At 31.3% G+C, this 22,246-nt stretch overlaps 1 protein-coding gene across 1 annotated transcript in view; it reads right to left on the bottom strand.

Moving 5' to 3' along the window:
* LOC113065828 (cyclin-dependent kinase-like 5) overlaps positions 1 to 20,428 on the bottom strand; it is a 34,787-nt gene extending 14,359 nt beyond the window's left edge. The window contains exons 1-7 of the mRNA XM_026237360.1: positions 20,121 to 20,428; positions 13,908 to 14,067; positions 6,237 to 6,271; positions 2,554 to 2,599; positions 1,391 to 1,527; positions 1,203 to 1,323; positions 1 to 15 (exon numbers count right to left, since the gene is read on the bottom strand). The exon at positions 1 to 15 is cut by the window's left edge and continues 45 nt beyond it. Coding sequence (XP_026093145.1) covers positions 1 to 15; positions 1,203 to 1,323; positions 1,391 to 1,527; positions 2,554 to 2,599; positions 6,237 to 6,271; positions 13,908 to 13,971 — 418 coding nt within the window. The 5' untranslated portion in view covers positions 13,972 to 14,067; positions 20,121 to 20,428. The remainder of the gene's footprint in view (positions 16 to 1,202; positions 1,324 to 1,390; positions 1,528 to 2,553; positions 2,600 to 6,236; positions 6,272 to 13,907; positions 14,068 to 20,120) is intronic.
* Positions 20,429 to 22,246: the final 1,818 nt, after the last annotated feature.

The raw sequence follows: 22,246 nt of genomic DNA, 5'->3' as shown, positions 1-22,246 counted from the left end.
TCTCCGGCTTGATATCTAGAAAGAGAGACAGAGAGACAGATCTATCCATCGAGCATGTAGTGGACAATAACTATATTAAACAATATCATTAAAATATATTTGGATCAAATAAAAATCTATATTTTAATTAAATTTATTAAATGTATTTTTTTACAGGTGGTCTTGCACTTCATTTGAGAATGATATATAATTACAATATAATGTATTCTTTTTATTTTATCAAATATAATTATTAATATTATAATTAATGATACAGTATGTTGTTTTCATTACAGATGGCCTTGCACCACTGTGGACAATGATTAAAATTCAATAATTTAATTAAAATATATAATTTGTAAATATTTTATTAGAATATAATTAATTTGGTTACAGGTGGACTTGCAGCTCTGTGGACAATAATTAAAAGTAAGAAATTGAATTAAAATATAATATCTTATTTTATTGATGATTACAATGAAATAATATCATTAAAATATAATTTATTACAAATTTTAAATATATATTTTATAACAGATGGACTTGCATCTCTGTGAACAAAAATTAAAAGTAAGAAATTTAATTAGAATATATTGTTTTATTTTATTGATGATTACAATGAAATAATATAATTAAAATATAACTATTATTTTTTTAATTTTATTAAAAATGTAAAAATATATTTTAGCACAGGTGGACTGGCAGCTCTGTGGACAATAATTATAAGTAAGAAATTTAATTAGAATATGTTTTTTTATTATTTTTGATGATTACAATTAAATAATAGCATTAAAAATAATTTATACATTTTTTTATTTTATTAAAAATTAAAAATATATTTTATTACAAGTGGACTTGCACTTCTGGGGACAATAATTAAAAGTAAGAAATTTAAATAAAAAAAAAATATTTTTTTTTGATGATTAAAATTAAATAATATAATTAAAATATAATTTATTTAAATTTAAATTTGATAAAAATATGAAAAAATATTTTAGTACAGGTGGACTTGCACCTCTGTGGACAATAATTAAAAGTAAGAACTTTTATTATAATATAATGTTTTATTTGATTGATGATTAAAATGAAATAATATCATTAAAATTATTTTTTTATGTAAAAAGATACTTTATTACAGGTGGTCTTGTACCTCAGTAGACATTGATTAAGATGAAATAAAATAAATAACACATTCTTCATGTCTTTATTTGGTTTGTTGGCACCTCGGTGGACGATGTTGTTCTTGTGGCACCAGTGGATGGCTTTGATCAGCTGATAGATGTAGATCCGGACCTGCTCGGGTGGAGCTCCGTTGGGCATGTCCTCCAGCAGCTCCAGCATGTTCTACAACACACAGCATCATCTGAACACAGCACACATCAGGAGAAGTTACACAGACGGGAGATCTCACCTTCTCCACGTACTCGAACACCAGGAACAGCTTCCCTCGCTGCCGAAACGCTTCCTTCAGCTCCACGATGTTCTCCTGCTTCAGCGTGCGCAGCATCTTCAGCTCGCGCAGCGTCGTCTCCTTCACCTCCTCATTTTCTGAACCAGGAGCCACGATAAATAAATAATAAACATGCGTTATAGTTTAGATTTTAATTAAACAGAAATATATATATTTTTAAAGTAGAAACTAGAAACTTGATTTGTCATTATAATGTTACATTTTATCATTTGTAACACAAGGTAAAACTTTACTTTTAAAAGTAGCCAGTGTTATTTTTTCATTATTTATTTTATTTTACATTTTATTTTACATTTTCAGGTTGCATTTTATTTATTAAATTTTTATATTATTTTTTATATTATTTAATTATTTAATTTAAAAATACATACATTTTTAAGTATTTAAGTTTATTTATTTTTTTTGTTTACATTTATTTAGTGCTTCAACAAACTTATTTAAAGTATAATTTTTATATTATATTATTATTATATATATATTTTTTTTTATTCAGCTAATTTATTATTATAGTTTTTAAAAAAAAATGTACATCGGCTTTCATTTTTTATTTTTTCAGGTTTCATTTTAATTATTTAATTTTCTAATTATTTTCTTATTTTTAATTGTCATATCTAATGAAATTTATTAAATTATAAAATATATAAAGTATTCAAAAGCATTTAGTAATTTCTGAGCTTAAGCTTAGTTTTTCATTTAATATTTATATTATAATTTATTTTATTTCAGCTTTACTTCAGTTAACAAAATTATTTTAATAGTTTTTGTTTTAGCACTGGAACAGAACACAAAGCCATGTTTATGAAAATGTACGCAAACTAAAACCTTAATTAAAAACATTTTATGTAATTGGATGCTAAATTGTTTATTTTACATATTTTCTTCTGATATAGAACATTTATAAAACAAATGCTCTTCTGTAAAGTTGTAAATTAAAAAAGTTAAATTAATTTGTAATCACAACAGTTGCTATATTATTATGGTATAGAGCAAATGCTCTTCTGTATCTCTCATTACTGCAGCCTCATTAATATTCATGAGCTGCATCATGACATCACAGACGGTCGGTCGGCTCTATTTCTGGAGGTTGGGGTAAATCAGGTCACCTTCACTGTCCTTAAACTTCTTAATGGCCACGATTTCATTCGTCTCCTGCAAGACAGAAAGAGACGAAACTCGACGTGAAGACGAACAGCCATTCCCTCTGGTGTCGGTAAGGTTATTTAGAAAGAAATCAATGTTTTTATTCACTTGATCAAAAGTGAGAGTAAAGACAGTTATAATGTTATAAAATAAATTCTATTCATCTGTGAATCTTATCAGTTTCCACAAAAATATTGTGCGGCACAACTGTTGTCAACATTGATAATAATAAAAAATGAATCATATTTTCATGATTTCTGAAGATCATGTGACACTGAAGACTGGAGGAATGATGCTGAAAATACAGCGGAGCATCAGAGAAATAAATTACAGTTTAACACAGATTCACACAGAAAACAGATGTTTTAAATTGTAATATATTTTACAATTTTACAGCATTTTTCTGTATTTCTTATGAAATAAATGCAGCCTCTGTGAGAAGAAGAGAAGTGTTTAATGCCAGTGAATCGTCACTCACTCATTATTGTTCCTATAGTTCAGTTGAAGCTTTGTTCCTAATAAATGATGAGCAGATGGTTAGTGAACATATGGAGACTTACTCAGTGCTCAAAGCCCATTTTTACTCACTTTATTCTTGGCGAGTGTTTTGGACCGTGTGTGTGTGTGTGTGTGTGTGTGTGTGTGTGTGTGTGTGTGTGTGTGAGGGGAACTAAAGGACTTACACACACTCTCTCTCTTTGGCCTATTTTACCCTCTCTGTATCCTCCCAGCATCCTTCAGTGCTCCAGATTCATGAGATTCAGACTCTTCCAGATCCTCTCCTCAGGATCACGCACTGAAACACAGCTCATGTTCATACATCTGTGTGTGTGTGTGTGTGTTTGCTCCCTCAGGATGTGTGTTGTTTATGTTGAACACAAACTGATTTATTAACCTCACACACTCACGCAACGACCTCAAACACACACACACATGTTCAGACTAGCATACAATTACTGTATTCCTGCAGTAATAAACTGGGAATAGTATGCAAACACACTACTATATTTGATCAAATGTGTCGCACATAAGAGACATTGCACTGTATCCCACAATGCAATGTGCTCATCTCGTCCTTCTTCCAGAGTGAACTAGAAACTATTGAAGTTTTTATTCAGAATTAGTGTTTATTTTTCAGTCTCTGGGGTATATTTGTAGCAACAGCCAAAAATACGTTGTATGAGTCAAAATTATAGATTTTTATTTAATGCCAAAAAATCATTCATTTTCCTTGAAGACATTGTGTAAATTTCCAAGCGCAAATATATTTAAACTTTATCAAAATGTTTTGGTAAGTAATATGCATTGCTAAGAATTCATTTGGACACTTTTAAGATGATTTTCTCAATATTTAGAATTTCAAATAATTAAGTAAAATTGCATGTCAAAGAAGAATCATCTGTTTTCTGTGTGAATCTGTGTTAAAGTGTAATTTATTTCTGTGATGCTCCGCTGTATTTTCAGCATCATTCCTCCAGTCTTCAGTGTCACATGATCTTCAGAAATCAGAATAATATACCGATATATAAGAAACATTTCTGATTATCATATATAGAAATAAGGCCCTTAAAGTAAGAACGATCAAACTGAATGAACTGTGCTGTGCTGCTTGTGTTTGAGTGTGATAAGATGACGGACTGATTATCAGACAGACTCCAGATCAGCCCCGAGCCTCTGGAGCTCCAGAAGGCTCTTATTAAATCTGAGCCACAACTACAGGCCACACAACGGGAATTATCATGTCATGCATATTCATAGCTCACACACATGCTGGCTCCTGATTGGCCGAGCCAAATGGAACCTTGCTCAGATCAAAGAAAACAATCCGAACAATGAGAGATTGACGCCAGAGCACTTCAGCATACTAATAGATACTAATTAATATCAACAAATCAATGTCTGAATTAGGACTGCACATTTTGGGAGAGAAAAAATTATTAAAATTTTTCTGGGAAAAAAATCGTAATTTTGATTAAACATTTTTTTTTTTTTTTTTAAGGTCTTGATTGTAGGGCTGCATAATTTGGCCAAATATTTTGTGATTACATATCAACTGTAATAATTGTAATAAAAAATAAATAACTAAAATAAAAAATTAAACCAAAGTAAATAAAATAATATTAAATAAAATATAACAGCAATAACCATTCAATGCATTACTGTATTAATAAATAATTTAATAACAACTATAATAATAATTTTATACATTTTTAATATAATGTAAAAAGTTTTTATTATATAAATATATATATATATATATATATATATATATATATATATATATATATATATATATATATATATATATATATATATATATAGGCTTTTTGAGTGCCTAGAAAAGTGCTATGTAAAGGTAATGAATTATTAATTATTATTATTACATGTACAGTAATTTTTGAGTGCCTAGAAAAGTGCTATGTAAAGGTAATGAATTATTAATTATTATTATTACATGTACAGTAATGCACATGTAAACAAATATGAGTCGCATTGCAGTGTTTAGGATTAACATCAGAAACACGCTCAGAAGTGAGAGAAGAGCATGAGATCAGTGAACATGAGCGTGCACAACTGTCCAGCAGATGGCGTGACCGGCGTGTTTGGGTCAGACACACACCATCTGTCTGACGGCTCATGACCGGAGGAGATATTAATAGATAAACATAACATATGTCACATCACCACACATTCTGTTCACACTGAACACAAACCTGTTACTATTCATACCACTTCAACACAGCAGACTGTACGTACTGTACAGAAAAAACTAAATGACAAAAGAAGTCTCCTCTGCTCACCGAGGCTGCATTTAATTGATCAAAAATACAGTAAAAATTGTGAAATATTTTTAGAATTTAAAAAAACTAATTTCTATGTGAATGTGTTAATTTTCATTTATTTGAAATATAAATATAAAATAATTTGTCAAATGTCTTTAATGTGACTTTTGATTAATTTAATGTGTCCTTGAAAAAAAAAAAACATTAATTCCTTTAAAATACAATATATCTTATTGACCAAAATCTGTATTTTTAGACAAATTTACTACACGCACACAGAAACATATATATAGTATACACTAAATACTGTACAGGTGTGTGTGTGTGTGTGTATATATATATTTAAACTTAAAACATTTAAAAAAAAAAAAATTACATTCATGAGAAAGAAAATAATCTATCCTGATTTACTGTCTGAAAACAATAAATTTCGCAAATGCATCTAATGCAATTTTTGATACACAACATACACAGAAAACACTAAAGTGTGCTAATTATAAAATAAATGAATATGCTAAACAATATGGATTAGGGAACATTTCAAACTGTAAAAAGCAACATTATACAATATGTTACATAAGCTTTTTATTTTATGAGTGCATTGCATTATGCGATACGTTGCATATTTAGCACATTCGCACATTTTTACAATGCATACATACGGAAAATCATTGCAGAGTGTGTTTTGTGTTGTAATATATAATATAATAAACATGCATACTGCATGCTACTTTCTTTCAATATTAATAATTAGTATGGACTTATATGCTTTCCAGGCCCCACTTTTTATGAACACACACCTTTTTTTTTGCAGATGAGATGAATAGTGTTTGATCTGAACAAGTATGTGTCTGAGATCTTACCTTGTGTCTGCACTTCAGGACGACACCGTAAGCCCCTGCCGGAGAAACACAGAGAAACAAACAGGTTTTACTCTTCACTTTCACCCAGTTTCACCTGTCTTTACCGTTTCTTTGTGAACACGACTCTCAGCCGTCTAAAAACCACAGTGTTTTGTGGCTGATGAATGAAGCGATTGAAGGGAGAAGAGCATTGCTTCACCTGCCTTCACCTCAGGACACAGACGTGACAGAGACAGAGAAACACAGTAAGAACATCCTGCTTTCACTGAAAACCTGTGGGACTCGATCGTGTTTGTGTAGAAATCTCATCTGAGCTCAGGTGTCTGTAAACGGCAGTGTTTTTGATGGAGGAGTCTGTGCGTTGTGCATTCGCTCTGGTTTTGGCACCGTGGATCATATCTGTGGCACAAATATCTCCCGCAGGAGACACGGAGCCGAGCTCATCCTAAGATCCCGGCCAACAGATCCGGGCCCACATCCGAGAAGATCCTCAGAGTCACGTTTACCACAACCAGCTCCATGTGAAGAGATACACAGCGGCTTACATTAGTACTGTACAGTACAGACGCTTTATGATAGACAGAGCCATACTCATCATTAATTTGCGAAACAGAAGAACATTTTAATGGAGAGGAGAAATCTGGTTTAACTGTGGTGAAGAGCTCAAAAGGTTGGATAATTCATATGATTAACGATGATGGACGCACTGAATCATATTCTGAGATAATAAGACGTTAAGATTTGATTATTTCACTGTCATGAATAATGAAAAGAGAAAGACGTTTAAGATGGATCGGGATGATTTTTACCGCAGGAGACCATGAGAGAGAGAAAATTAGACATTAACTCGATTTAATAACTCATTTAGACCCCTCTCAAGTACCCGGTTATTATTATCATCTACTACTAAAACTTGATGAAATCATTTTTACTTGATTGAAATATAGCTGAAATAAAATGAAAAATAAATATTGGATGAAAAACTTAAACTACATGAAAATGTGACATTTCTTTGAAAACTAACTAAAAAGCACTAAAATTGCTAACCAGAAATAAATAAAAACTAAATCTGAAACAGAAATAAACAAATCTCTGTAAAAAAAAAAAAAAGAAAAAAGCAAATAAAATTACTAAAATGTAAACTAAAACTAACAATGAAAACTGAAATGATATAAATTAAAAGCTAAAAATATAAAAGCATATGAATAATACTAAAATAAAACACATTATTTTAGTAATATTTATATTCTATTATAGTATTTTTACTATTACAGTATTTAAAATATTAAATACTGCTCACCATACCCACAATAAAAATCTGAGATCTCAAGATGATTTAATAATTAACTTGACTATTTTTATTTCTCTAACCCTGCAAACAAAGCTGATACTTAAAACATAACTGAGCTGCCGAGCTTGAAAAGAGCAATAAACTGTTCCTCTGGGATTATTTCAATCGTTTGTTTCTCTGAGTCACATTATTTATCCTCCGCTTCACAAATGCAATGACATCAGCTGCACTGATGCAAAAGGAGAGGAACCAAAATAACACACACACACACACACATACACACACACACGAGCGCTGTGAGCATCCTGTGGTGAGACAGTCTGCGTGATGCACATGATCGGCCAGCATCTCCTGAACTCAATGTGTGATGAAGACGTGATGCTGGTCAACTATGCTGAAACAGCCACAGGAGTCCCCCTCGTGAGCGCAAAGCCCCGCCCACTCCTCTGCCTCAGCCAATCAGGAGGAGAGTAAGACACACACGTGTGCCAAAGCAGTGATTCTCCAGACTCATGTGAAACAGGCTAATCTTCAAGATGTATGTAGCTTAACCTGCTTTTTCCAGAGCCGGAATAGAAGAAAGAAGAAAAACGAGGCCATAAAAGTGGAACTATGTGACCTGTTTTTACAGGAGCAAAAGTCACAGAGACTTTCCATCAATGTTTGTTTCACATTTTTCCTGAATAAAAGTAATATTCAAAGAAGTCTATTGAATTATGCATATCTCTTTCTTTTTGGACGGGTTTTACTGTTAGGGTCACTAACAGGGCAAAAGCTTTCTTGACATCTTCCTGTGAGGTTTATGGATTTTTAAAAGTCATATTTATGATCAAACATTTTGGACATTTAAACTTGGCAATGTAAATGTGGCAAATATGTTTAACAGAGTTTCAGTTTCTACAGTTTTTGTTACTGAAACTGCATTCAAATTAGCCCAAATACTTGATGATAGTTCATCCAAAAATGTCATTTTAAACTTGTATGATTTTCAATCTTCTGTGAAACACAGAGGCACATATTTTGAAGAATGTCTAAGTGTTTGTTTTTGTGATGTCTTACAATGAAACTCAAATATTTGGGTTCCAAAGTTCAAAATATATTTCACAGAAGCAGTGTTGTTATTGTTAAATACTGTAAAACCAAAACTACCAGAAACATATCAGTTACACGAAATAAAGCTGAAATTAAAGTAAAATATAAATGTTAGATGAAAAAACTTTCACTAAATGAAAATTTTAAATTTAAAAACCAAATCTGAAATAAAACTATTAAACAATCAAAATTAAAAAACTATTTAGTATTTTTTTTATATAAACTAATGTGAAATTATAAATGCACATAACACAAATTTTTTAAAAAAATATATAATCAAATAAATCAAAATATCAACAAAACTATGATAGTAATAAATAATAATAAAATAATACAGCAAAGAAAAAAATTATATGATTTGGTTTATTATCGCTAACTAGAAACCTTTTTTCAAATAAACATTACTTGAAATAAAATAAACATAAAAGCTACTTCAGCTTAAAATTTCAGCTCATTTCTAAAGCAACATTTCTCTTTATCATTTAAGTTGAAGTACTAAAATAACTTCAAACAAAATGAACAAAAACTAAAAACTTAAAATTAAAAACTATAGACGTAAAAGAAAACAAATTAAAATGAGAAAAACAACAAATTGATTTTTTGATTAAATATTTAATTAAAATATAAAGATTACATGGAAAATTTAATAGTAAAATCTAATTTAAAATATTAACAAAAACTATAATAGTATATCAATAACTGGAAAAACATGATGATGTAAATGTGAAATTTTTGGGTTAAATATCCCTTTAAAAATAATGCATTGGGCAGCAGATGTGTAGAAGTTTGTGAATGACGTGTTTCAGTTCCATGTGGGCCTGATTATAATCAAAATCAATTAACTTCCATCATGCTCCTCTGAAAACCCAGACTTTCCCTCCTAGGACATTCATGTGCACTCATCTTAGAAACACGATAATTCGAAGATCACCTGAAGGCAGAAATTTACTGGCAAGTCTCAACCAAATCAATTGGCCTTCAATTAGCACTGAGCTGCGAGAGGATAAACAAAGAAGTCAGGATGGGAACAGACGAATATGAGAGAGAAGCACAGCTGAGAGGAGATTAAACTATGGCCTACAGAGAGAAACTGATCTACAAACAGCTGAGCACACACGAACACACACACATCTGAGAGCATCAGTTAATACACAGCCACTGTTTATACATTATTTGATATTCATCTGGATTATATTAAACTATGATATTTATAATTATCACCTTCTCCTGAGCCATGGGCCACTTTCCGTCTGAAACAGATTAGCTGGAGTCACAGATCAACAAAAATCCCCTAATAACGATCATTATTGATCAATCACCTTAAGACTTTGTGAGTGAATCTCAAGGTAAAATATAAAATTACAACATACAGTTATCACAATATTTCCCCAGTTTATTGATTACATTAAGAACTGCAAACATTTTTTGATTTTCTTTTGTATTGTGATGATTCTAAAATGTTATAAGTAAATATGCGCTAATTTGCACGCACTTCCAGAAAATAAATCTCAACACTGGATAAAGCCAGGTTCAAAATTTTTGTTTGATTTTGTTGACATATTAGAGTTAAATGTTTTTACTGAAGGGATTTTGTATTTCTCTTTTCATCACTCCACCAATCAAAAAATACTGTCAACAGGCGGAAGAAAATACATTTCCATCATGCTGTTATGAATAAAATGTTATAGAAATCAGTCCGAATGAAATATGAACAAACTGAACGGTAAAAACCTTCAGAATATAGAGAGGAATAAAACTGCTAAGTTTGGTGAATGTAAGTGCCGCTGAAGTGGAGAAAAAACTTTTTTTTTAAATGGACTGTAATTGAAATCTACAGACGCAAATAGATAAACTACAATAAAATAAACAATTAAAAGTAAATTTTGGAAGTTTCTTTCCACTAGTCTGAAAGAATGTTCTGTTTTCACTAAAATGCCTATGAAAATAGACAGAAAGTATGAAAGTAACGGAAAAATTACCATGTGTTTAGGAATAAAATATAAATCTACCCAAATAATATATGAACAAACGCCCCAGTAAAAACCTTCAGAATACAGATAGGAATAAAACGGAGTCTGCTGAAAAAAATATTCTAATATGGATTGTAATTGAAATCTACAGATGCAAATAGATAAAGTGTAATAAAATAAACACTTAAATGTGTATTTTAAGTATAAGTAGCACAACACTTTATCAGCCCAAATAGTGCAAAATCTTAAAAGTTAACAATGCATGTTTTTGCGTATTTTATGATGACAGATTTTTGGCACTGTGACATTATTTTTGCACCCCAAAATTGCATTATTGCAATGCAACAAATATCTGTAAGATACAGTAAGATAAACTTAATATTGCAATTAAACTGAGCTAATAAAGCAGCACCATAAACAGAATTAGCAAAATGTCTCATAAACAAGATGAGAGATTTCCAAAAAGTATTGAATAACAACTATGCGCTTACAATTTCACTTTACACTTTATTTAATAGACCAATATATCAATAGTTTTTCCATTACAGTAATCAGAATTGGTAGAATTAGGGGTAATCTACACACAACTCATTTTTGCATTCAATTTACTGCTTTTCCATCATTTTTCTATGTAAATACATGTTAGATGGATGTCTTTGAATGCTGAACCCACATCTTGAATTTTTTGCAGCATCCTGCGCATGACATGGTTTTCAAAAAATGCATCTTAAAAGAAGGAACATTTTATAAAAACCTGTCTCTAGACCTTGTCGTTAAATGCGTCCCATGTTTCAATGTATTTTTTTTTTAAATAGTTTTCAGGTTGGACTGCTACTCACATCTTAAAATATATTTATTGATGGTTTCACAAAATAAAAATGACACTTAACACTTAAAAGAAAAACAATACAAATAATAAAAAAAATGTATTACAAATTAATGGGGGGGGGGGGGGTTACAAGATTTACAAGACCACATATCAAAATACAACTGGTATTATAAAGTGTAATCAGAAAAACAATTTTTGCAACTCCAGAGTACAGATAATTTACAAATGGTTCTCGAAAATAGTCAAAAATACTAAAAATAGTCCATCCTAGAAGTGAATTATATTTTTCATTTTAGTGTCATTAACCCTGTTAGTGTTTCACTTTTTTAAAATGCAAAAATGCTTTCTTTGTGACTGGTTTTTCATGTGCATCACTGTCATGAAAACAATGTCACAATGCAAAACGTCATTTCTTATTTTGGAGTTGACACCAAAATGACACCAACTTTACAGTTTTCATTATATTCACCCTTAAGACTCATTGTGAGAACGCGCACATCTTACCCAACGATCACACCACCAGCCCTCCTCAACACACACACACACGCTGCTGTGTTAGTGGGGCATCAGAGTGTGAGAGATAGATGAAGGAGTAAAAATAACCTGATCCCCCGAGACTTTTAACACACCTTCATACAAAATGTACAGAGAGAGAGAGAGAGAGGGTCGACGTCACACACCTCAACACTCACGTCCCTAAAACACATAGAATCGCCGGAAGACCTACATTCCAGCACATTCATAAGTCATGAACAAAAGCTTTAAAAATGCAACGTTCATGTTAAATATAAAGACCCTGACTGAATATTGCAGAATAGAGAAAAAGAGACACACTACTCGTCAAAGGTTTGGGGTCGGTAAGATTTTTTTGGACTCCTCTGTTCACCAAGACTTCATTTATTTCAGTAAAATGGTGAATACATGTTAAAATGTAATTTATTTCTGTGATACTCCAGTCTTTTTTGAGTGTCACATGATCTTCAAAAATCATTCTAATATGATGATTTGCTGCTCAAGAAACATTTCTGGTTATTATCAATGTTGAAAACAGTAGTGCTGCACAATATTTTTGTGGAAAATGTCATACAGTACATAAAAAACATTCAGGATTCACAGATGAATAAAAAGTTAAAAAGAACAGCATTTATTTGAAAACAATTCTTTTTGTAACATTAGAAATGTCACTTTTGATCAATTTAATCTAAACTTGCTGACGAAACTGATTAACCCAAACTTTTGAACAGTACAGTACGAGTACAATAAAATAAAACGCCCTATTAAATGTATTAAAAAGGTCATTCAAGAGTTTTTCAGTTCTAACTACTTGTAAAATGTAAAATAAATATCAACAAGCAGAATTGTATATTCTTCTTTGTACACATATTTCCACTTAAAAACATATTGGCACCACTGTGCAATTGACAGTTTTCTTCCATGACAGGATATTATTCTGCCAAAAACCAAACGCAGTCACTGCACACTTCACCAGAATGAAACTACGACCAAAGCCAAGTTCCTCAGACTGTGACCGGACAACTTTGACTCGACTACACTCAGATTTACAGAACATAAGTGTGAATTCAATTCCATTTTCACTGCTCTATTTTAGATAAAGTGCCCATAAACACTGCATAAAAACAAGTCATGAGTCAATGCTTCTGCAATGTCTGACATAAAAAAACGAGACACAAAATCTATCGTTTTTAAAGTTTAGTCTCAATAAAATCTCTTCTTGACCTGAGTTTGGCACATTCTCATGCACAGTGATGTGGCATTTATTCATTTAATTAATATTTTCTTAAACTTGTATGTGCAAATATTTTATATTTCTGGTAGGATTCATTTATTTATCTTTTATTTTTGTAATCAGTATTGGATTATAGGATTAATTATATATTTTTTTGTAATTAATATTGGCAAATATTTTATATTTCTGGTAGAATTAATAAACATTTTTTATTAATATTGGCAAATATTATATATATCTGGTAGAATTAATTAATACTTTTTATTATTTTTGTAATTAATATTGGCGAATATTTTATATTTCAGGTAATTTTCATTAATTCACTCCTTTTTGTTTATTTATTTAGTGTGATATTTCTGGCAAAATTATATTTATTGATTGATTGATTGATTTGATCTGCATTGGCGGATATTTGATGTTTCCAGTAATATTTATTTATTGATTTGTTTTGTAATCATTTGTAGATGGTTTTAAAAATATGTATTTATAAAAAAAATTGTAATTGATATTGCTAAATAAATTCCACATCAAACTCTAATTTCAAAAGATCAAGGAAAATGAGATTTTTCATGATGTGAGCCCATGAAGTGTTTCAAGAAACAATGAAATAAAAAGCATTTGTGACAAATGATGGAAGAATACAGGAGGAAAAATGGCTTTAATGTATGAATTGTTCCTTTCTCCTGTATTTTCCTCGTCATTTCTCAGTTTCACCTTATTTTTTCAGTCTGCTGGTACTCACCTTCCCCCACAATCCCAAGAACCTCAAACCTGTGCATCACATCACTGGAGGCCGGGGTCCTCATCCAGACAAACAGAGGAGGAGCTCGAGGGGCGAGGGGTCATCAGGGTCACACGCTGGCATGGGAGGAATCATGGGAAGGACACACACACACGTGCACCTGCAGAAACACATAAGACGCATCCAGATGTGTCAATAACAGGCCATTGCTCTACGATTGGTTGCTAGATTACCAAAACCTATTAGAAAGTAGTTAAATAAAGAAAAAAGGATTGCAGAACTTATCAAATATTTGACGATACCTATTAAATAAATCAATTAAATATTGCCAGAAATACAAAATATCTGTCAATACTGATAAATAAAATAAATAAATAATGCCGGAAATGTCTAATCAACCAATCTGCAAATACCAAGTAAAATAAATAAAGCTGGAAATATCAAATATCTACCAAAACATTGATGAATAAATGAATGAATGAATGAATGATGAATAAATAAATATTGCATGAAATATCAAATATCTGACGATACTAATAAACAAACAAATAAATAAATAATCCCGGAAATATGACATATCTGCCAATATCAATTAAAAAATCTAATACTGGCCAAAAATGAAAAAAATGAAATATCTGCCAATACCAATTTAAATATATATATATATATATATATATATATATATATATATATATATATATATAGCTAATTTTTGCCAATATTGATTAATAAATATAGCCTAAAATATCAAATATCTGCCAATACGATAAATAAATAAAAATTGCTGTAAATAACAAATATATGCCAATAACAATTAGAAAAATATCTGTTCTAAATATCTAATATTTTGCAATATCAATTAAAAACAAATTAATAAATACATATTTTAAAAACCATCTGCAAATGATTGCAAAACAAATAAATAAATAAATATTGCTGGAAACATCAAATATCCGCCAATGCAGATCAAATCAATCAATCAATAAATATAATTTTGCCAGAAATATCACACTAAATAAATAAATAAATAAAAATGAGCGAATTAATGAAAATTACCAGAAATATCAAATATTTGCCAATACTGATTAGAAAAATAATAAAAAATTATTAATTAATGCTACCAGAAATATCAAATATTTGCAACTACAAGTTTAAAAAAATATTAATTAAATGAATAAATATTGCTGGAAACGTCAGATACAGTGTCTGCCAATACCAATAAATTAATAATAATAATAATAATAATAATAAAAAACACATTAGAAACCGATATAAAGTCAATTTACTGCATCTTTAAGAGAGTTGATTATGACATCATCTGTTTACAGTGGCACCAGAAAACATGTATATTTGCTTCAGAAAGGCTTTGCATGGTAAATGTTAGTCTGTTTTACATTAGGGTTGGACGACGTGTTGGTCAGGCCAAGGAAGGCTAGAAACCTGTTTGGGCACAATCATTATTTTGGCCAATATATTTTGTGAGGAATAAACGAACAAAGTAAGTAGATGTGATTTTCCTGCAGCATCTGGTTTCACTCAGATGTCCACGTGGTGTTTCTGGGACTGCACTACTCACAAACAGATGGAGGTCTTTATGTTTGGTCTGCATGCGAGCGTGTTTCATCACTTTAGACCAAAACGCCAACAAATCAGCGATAAACTGAGGTCTGGGACTCAGACTAACACACGTTCACTGAGATCACACACATGGCTCTGTCCTGAGACAAGTTAAATACTCATTTTTATTTACATTTAGATTTTCGAATTTTCTAATAAGCCTGAAATATCAATTATTGAACAAATATTGATTATAATAAAATAAATATCCCCCAAAATATAAAATATCAGTAAATACCAATTCAATAAATTAATAAATAACCGCAAAATGTAAAATATCTGTTCATACAGATTTAAAAAAATATATTAATATTGCCCAAATATAAAATATATGTGCATATACAGATTAAAGAATAAATAAAAATTTATCTGACAAATGAATACATAAATTAATATCACACAAAATGTGAAATATCTTCCCAAACAGATTATAAATAAATAAACAAATAAATAAATATTGGACAAAACATTAAATATCTGCCAATTACTGACTAGAACAAACAAATAAATAAATATAATAAATTTTACCCAAAATATCTGAAGATTAAAAAATTATAATCACCCAAAATAAAAATAAAAACTGTCTGTACAGTATTACAGATTTATTAAATCATATCAGGTGGTGAAATAATCATTTTGTTTCTTATAATTTATATTAAGCTCCATTATGATAATTTTCTTATTCAGAATATGATTGCATGTGTGAATTCTGCCTAAATTTTAGGTTTAATATATTTTATTAATCTTCGGTTTCATATATATTATTCCTTCAGCTTATTTAACCTTTCTAGCTTAGTTTAAGTTTTCCATCTAATATTTATGAATATTATCCATTTGAGGAAGTATATTCAATCAGTTCTCAAGGACTAATTGTTGTTTTTACAGCCTGAGTGAGTTCAAGAAATGTATTTCTGTCTTCGTGACCCTTGATGAAGCTCTCAGAGAGGCTCAGAGCTGGACGCACATCATCCCGACAGACAAATGAACAATAAAAGTGCCAAAGCAGCCTGATTTTTACAGTGTATGAGCTCTGAACTCGGACTGATTCAATCAAGCCTCTATGAAAAGAGCTAAAAATACAGCCGTCCGCCTATAAATGTCAGAAATGGCTGAAGAAAACAAGGCCGCTTCTGCAACCCAAAGCTAGGAACTAACGAATCTTCTGGTTTTGAAGCACATCTGACTGGACTGAACATCTTTCTGGGTTCAGTCCCCAGAGTGAGGAGCACAAGAATGAGAGCACGTAAGGAGGACGAGGGGAAAAATGACAGAGAGATGACTATAAACGCCTTCAGAAACAGAAAACAATGAGCAGCCTTCTGAAATCATTTGCATTTCTGAAGGTTTTCACAGATTTTTGTAATTCCTGAAAAGGCTATGCTTTGTCCAGCTGACACAGCATTGCTTTATTTGTGTGGAAGAGTGTTTGTCTTTTCAGATCAGACTTGAGAACAGCTTATTTTACTTGCCAGCTACACTAAAATATTGATGACTTATCATTTCTGCAAGAGAAACATGACTGGAAAAGTGTAAAGAAATAAAAAACGTGTTGTGTTTGTCATGTTGTCACCATGAAGAGTAGTTTAAACCACAAAGAATGATCTGGTTTCTACAGCCAGACCATTTTTGGTTGCTTTAAACCGGGATACAGGATTGTATGTTAACAGCCAAAATAAAAGGACACACTTCACCTTTAACTTCATTCACTAGTGCACCTGTAAGAGAGGATAACAGAGGACTGTTCTCTAAGAGCTGGAGAGAATCAGTGACTTCTGTCCACTTCCACAGAAGCACAGACTGAGTGCACACAAGGTCAACATGACCTCGAAAGCTGTAAAACACGAGGGATGCAGGACAAAGCTGACCTCAGACAACTTCATCAGACACAAAACACCCATTAACTCGTCAAAATCAGAGGAACGGGAGTCATTTAAGAGCAATGTTATAGTAGGGTGTCTGTATGAGAAGTAGTAGATGCTGTAAAACGTTAATTTCCTCAGGTTTATATAATAAACCCAAGCGTCAAGCTTTACTGTTTGAGAAATGCTTTTCAAAACAAAACAAAATGTACAAAACTGAATCGCAATCTTGCCACCTAACATAACGTTGTTAAAAAAATAGTAATAATGAAATTTACAGTAAAAAAATGCCAATCCTTTTACAAAATTAACCTAAATTTACAGTAAAAAAGGAAGCTGTGGCTGCCTATTCTTTTACAAAATTAACAAATTTACAGTAAACAAACCAAAATCAGCTATGGCTGCCTATTCTTTTACAAAATTAACTTAAATTTACAGTAAAAAAGATCAGCTGTGGATGCAAATTCTTTTATAATTTAACTTGAATTTACAGTAAAAAAAAAAATCAGTTGTGGCGGCCAATTCTTTTACAAATTTAAATTAAATTTACAGTAAAAATGGAAGTTGTGGCTGCCAATTGTTTTACCAATTTAACTTAAATTAAAAGTAAAAAAATCAACTTTGGCTGCCAATTCTTTTTAAAAAATTTACTTAAATTTACAGTAAACAAAAAAATCAGCTGTGCCTGCCAATTCTTTTACAAATTTAACTTAAATTTACAGTAAAAATGGAAGTTGTGGCTGCCAATTCTTTTACAAATTTAAATTAAATTTACAGTAAAAATGGAAGTTGTGGCTGCCAATTGTTTTACCAATTTAACTTAAATTAAAAGTAAAAAAATCAACTGTGGCTGCCAATTCTTTTTAAAAAATTTACTTAAATTTAAAGTAAACAAACAAAATCAGCTCTGCCTGCCAATTCTTTTACACATTTAACTTGAATTTACAGTAAAAATGGAAGTTGTGGCTGCCAATTCTTTTACAAATTTAAATTAAATTTACAGTAAAAAAAATCATTTGTGGCTGCCAATTCTTTTTAAAAAATTTACTTAAATTTACTTTAAACAAAAAAATCAGCTGTGCCTGCCAATTCTTTTTAAAAAATTTACTTAAATTTACTTTAAACAAAAAAATTAGCTGTGCCTGCCAATTCTTTTACAAATGTAACTTGAATTTACAGTAAAAAAAAAAAATCAGTTGTGGCTGATTTATTAACTTAAATTCTTTTTTTTTTTACTGTGGCTGCCAATTCTTTTACAAATTTTGCTTAAATTTACAGTAAAAAAAGGCATTTGTGGCTGCCAATTCTTTTACAAATTTAACTTAAATTTACAGTAAAAAAGGAAGGTTTGGCTGCTAATTCTTTTTAAAAAATGTACTTAAATTTAAAGTAAACAAAAAAAATCAGCTGTGCCTGACAATTCTTTTACAAATTTAACTTGAATTTACAGTAAAAAAGGAAGCTGTGGCTGACAATTGTTATGGGATTCATGTTTGTTCACTGGACATTGTTAGTAAACAAATACACTTAACCTGTGAGAGTGTTTAACCCTCAAGCATCCTTCAGGACAGATGTGGGCAGAATCATTTTGTTTTTGTTTTTAACAAAAACTATCTGAGCTGTGCAAGAAGTTTGCTACCTGAACACAACACACATACACAAAATGGACTCAGTTTAACAAATTTAAGGGGTTGAAAATTTTTTAAAAACTCTTTAATTTGTCATTCATGGACAAAAGTTTGCACCCGTAGCAGAAAATGAAAGGGAATACTATAATTCATTTTTTATTCGTATAAAAAAATAAAATTAATCCAACACAATGCAGATACATACACGTAAATGTAGGGGTGAGCCTTTACAACATTATCATTGTGACACTCACTCATACTCATGCACACACACACACACACACTCACACACAGTCACTCATGAACACTCACACACACAGTTGCTCACACACTGACACTCATGCACATTCACACACACTCACTCATGCACACTCACACACACACAGTTGCTTACACACACTGACACTCATGCACATTCAGACATCTCTCATGCACACACACACAGCCGCTCATGCACACTCACTCATGCACACTCATTTACACTCACAGTCGCTCACACACTCATGCAGACTCACACACACACTCATGCACACACAGTCACTCATGCACACTTACACACAGTTGCTCACACACACTCACTCATTCACACTCATTTACACTCACACTCACAGTCGCTCACACACTCATGCACACTCTCTCATATACACTCACACACACTCAAACACACGATCACAAAAAGTCAGATTTACTGCAAGATTTGTTGATGATTCCAACCCAAACATGTCTGAAACATGCTACTTGCTAGATTTCTTGCTTTTTCTTACCTGTTTAGTACCAATTTACTTGTGAAATGTGTTGTTTTTTACTAGAAACAAATTATTACCCTGTCTCCTACTTTGTCTTTTCCATATATCATGGTCAGATTGCTAAGCATATTTTAGCATCTCACCCAACACAAATGTTTTGTTTTTAAAATGTTGACTTAAGAGGTTAAGTTTGTTACAGCAGTTGTTCATAGATCTCAGCCTACATGCAGCCAAATAGAGGCTACTGGGATGTATGATGTCATCAAAGTCACCAAATCTTTAGATTCTGGCTATCTGAACTGAAATAAAAGATATTAAATATAACATAAAACAAGCATATTTTACATTATGAGACTTTCCTACCCAGATTCGTCCACGAAGCACCAATTAAGGGCTGCTATCCGAAGGATGCTTGAGTATTTAAGCTCCATTAATTGAAGCAACACCCTGCAAACAGTCCCTGATCTGTGTGAGAAGAAGTGATACGACAGCCTACTCGGAATAGAACAGCAGTCCGGTGTGATGCTTCTATAAGATCACGCTCAGGAGCGCATCTCGATGCACGGCTCGGTGTCTGCGTCGCAGTGAAGCAGATCCGCGCTGCGTGGGAGTCACACGCGCACACAGAAACACGGAGCTGAAGCGCGCGCAGCACGCACACTGACAGACTGTAATTATAAAGCACACAAACACACAACACTGCAGCAGTATAACCTCACATGTACTCACGCGCTCCGCTGATCTGGAAGCGTCAATCACTCACATCCCCAAACGCGCCGGGAAACGCAACGCACCGCTGCGCGTCAACAGCAACAGTTTCCAGACTGGCGTCACATTGGAGCCGACTCCGATGATGGACGCTGTTCGCAGACACGCCCCTTCTGGGATATAAACCAATCACAAGACCAGTAGCTCATTGTGGGCGTGTTCTCTGTAATATGATAAATGTTTATTAAAATATAACAACTAGTAAATAATTGTTTAATAATACCTTAAAATAATATAATAATATATGTAGGGCGAATTAATGATTATTATTATTTATTATGGTTATTATTATTAATGATAATTATTATTCAGTATTTAATTTTCAGATTTCAGTGAAGTTGTAAATAGTATAAAATAATAATATATGGCGAAATAATGATTATCATATATCTGTAATTATTATTTAGTATTTACTTTTTGCATTTCATGGAATTTATCAAAAACAGTTTTGTTTAATACAGTAAAAAAGTAAAATCGTGAAATATTATTACAAATTCTTTAATGCATTTATTTGATAAAAAATACAGTAAAAAGTGTAATATCATGAAATGTTGTTATCATTATAATATAATATAATATATAATATATTTTCAAATATAATTCATTTATGTGATGGCAAAGCTATTTTAAAAGTTATTTTTTTAAGTAATGTTTTTTAAATAAAGTCTCACCAACGCTGCATTTATTTGATCAAGAATTCTATGTAAATATATTTTAAAATGTAATTAATTTGTGTGATCTAAAGTACTTTTTAAATATTTTTGTTTTTGAAAAAGGCTGCATTTATTTTATAAAAAATACAGGAAACATCTTAATATTGTGAAATATTATTACAATTTAAAGTAACTGTTTTCTGTGTGAATATGTGTTAAAGTGTCATTTATTTCTGTGATGCACAGCTGTATTTTCAGCATCATTCCTCCAGTCTTCATAGTCACATGATCTTCAGAAATCATTCTAATATGATGATTTACTGATCAAGAAACATTTCTGATTATTATCAGTGTTAAATTAATGTATAATATACGTTTAAAATTTAAATTGCATGGCACTGACAAAAATGTTGAATATCTTAAATTAAGAAATATTCACCTGTTCGTGTATTTTTGCCATAAAACCGATTAAAATCCCTCACACCACCTAGTGGACAAATGAAGAACAGCGGTAGAAATATTGATGGACAGATAAAATACTTCATGAAAAAATATACTTTTGCAAAAAATAAACCTTTTTTGCTAGTGACAGATATGTACACAGAGAATTAAAATATTAATACTAATTTTAGTAATGTTTGATTTTAAGAGTTTTATTTCCGGCCTTTGAATATGATGCTATTGTAAATTCAACGAAAAAAGGGGCATGTTGTAAAGGTTCAGATTGGATTAGATAAATCTAATCAATGTGTATTCAAGATGTTTATTTCCTTCTGAATGATGGAAATCAGCATCTTGACCTTCACAGCCCAAATGTCTCTTAAATCACCAAGTAGATCAGTTGTTTCAGAGTTAACACACGGTGTTACATCACATCCACCCGATGAAGCCCTGAGATGGAGTTCATGTGTTAGTCTACCTCATCTTCTAATGTCAAAGACATACACCCACAGCACAACTATAAAAACTCATCGCCAGACAGCGATGTCAGCCACCTACACAACAGGAACAAACGCACAACAAAAGACCCGGACGCAGACAACACTGAGGGAGAAAAAGAAACAGAAC

Source organism: Carassius auratus, chromosome 48 (assembly GCF_003368295.1).
Source record: "Carassius auratus strain Wakin chromosome 48, ASM336829v1, whole genome shotgun sequence".
NCBI classification, from domain to species: Eukaryota; Metazoa; Chordata; class Actinopteri; order Cypriniformes; family Cyprinidae; genus Carassius; species Carassius auratus.
The sequence above is the reverse complement of the archived record's forward strand: the minus strand, read 5'-3'. Positions and strand labels throughout refer to the sequence as shown.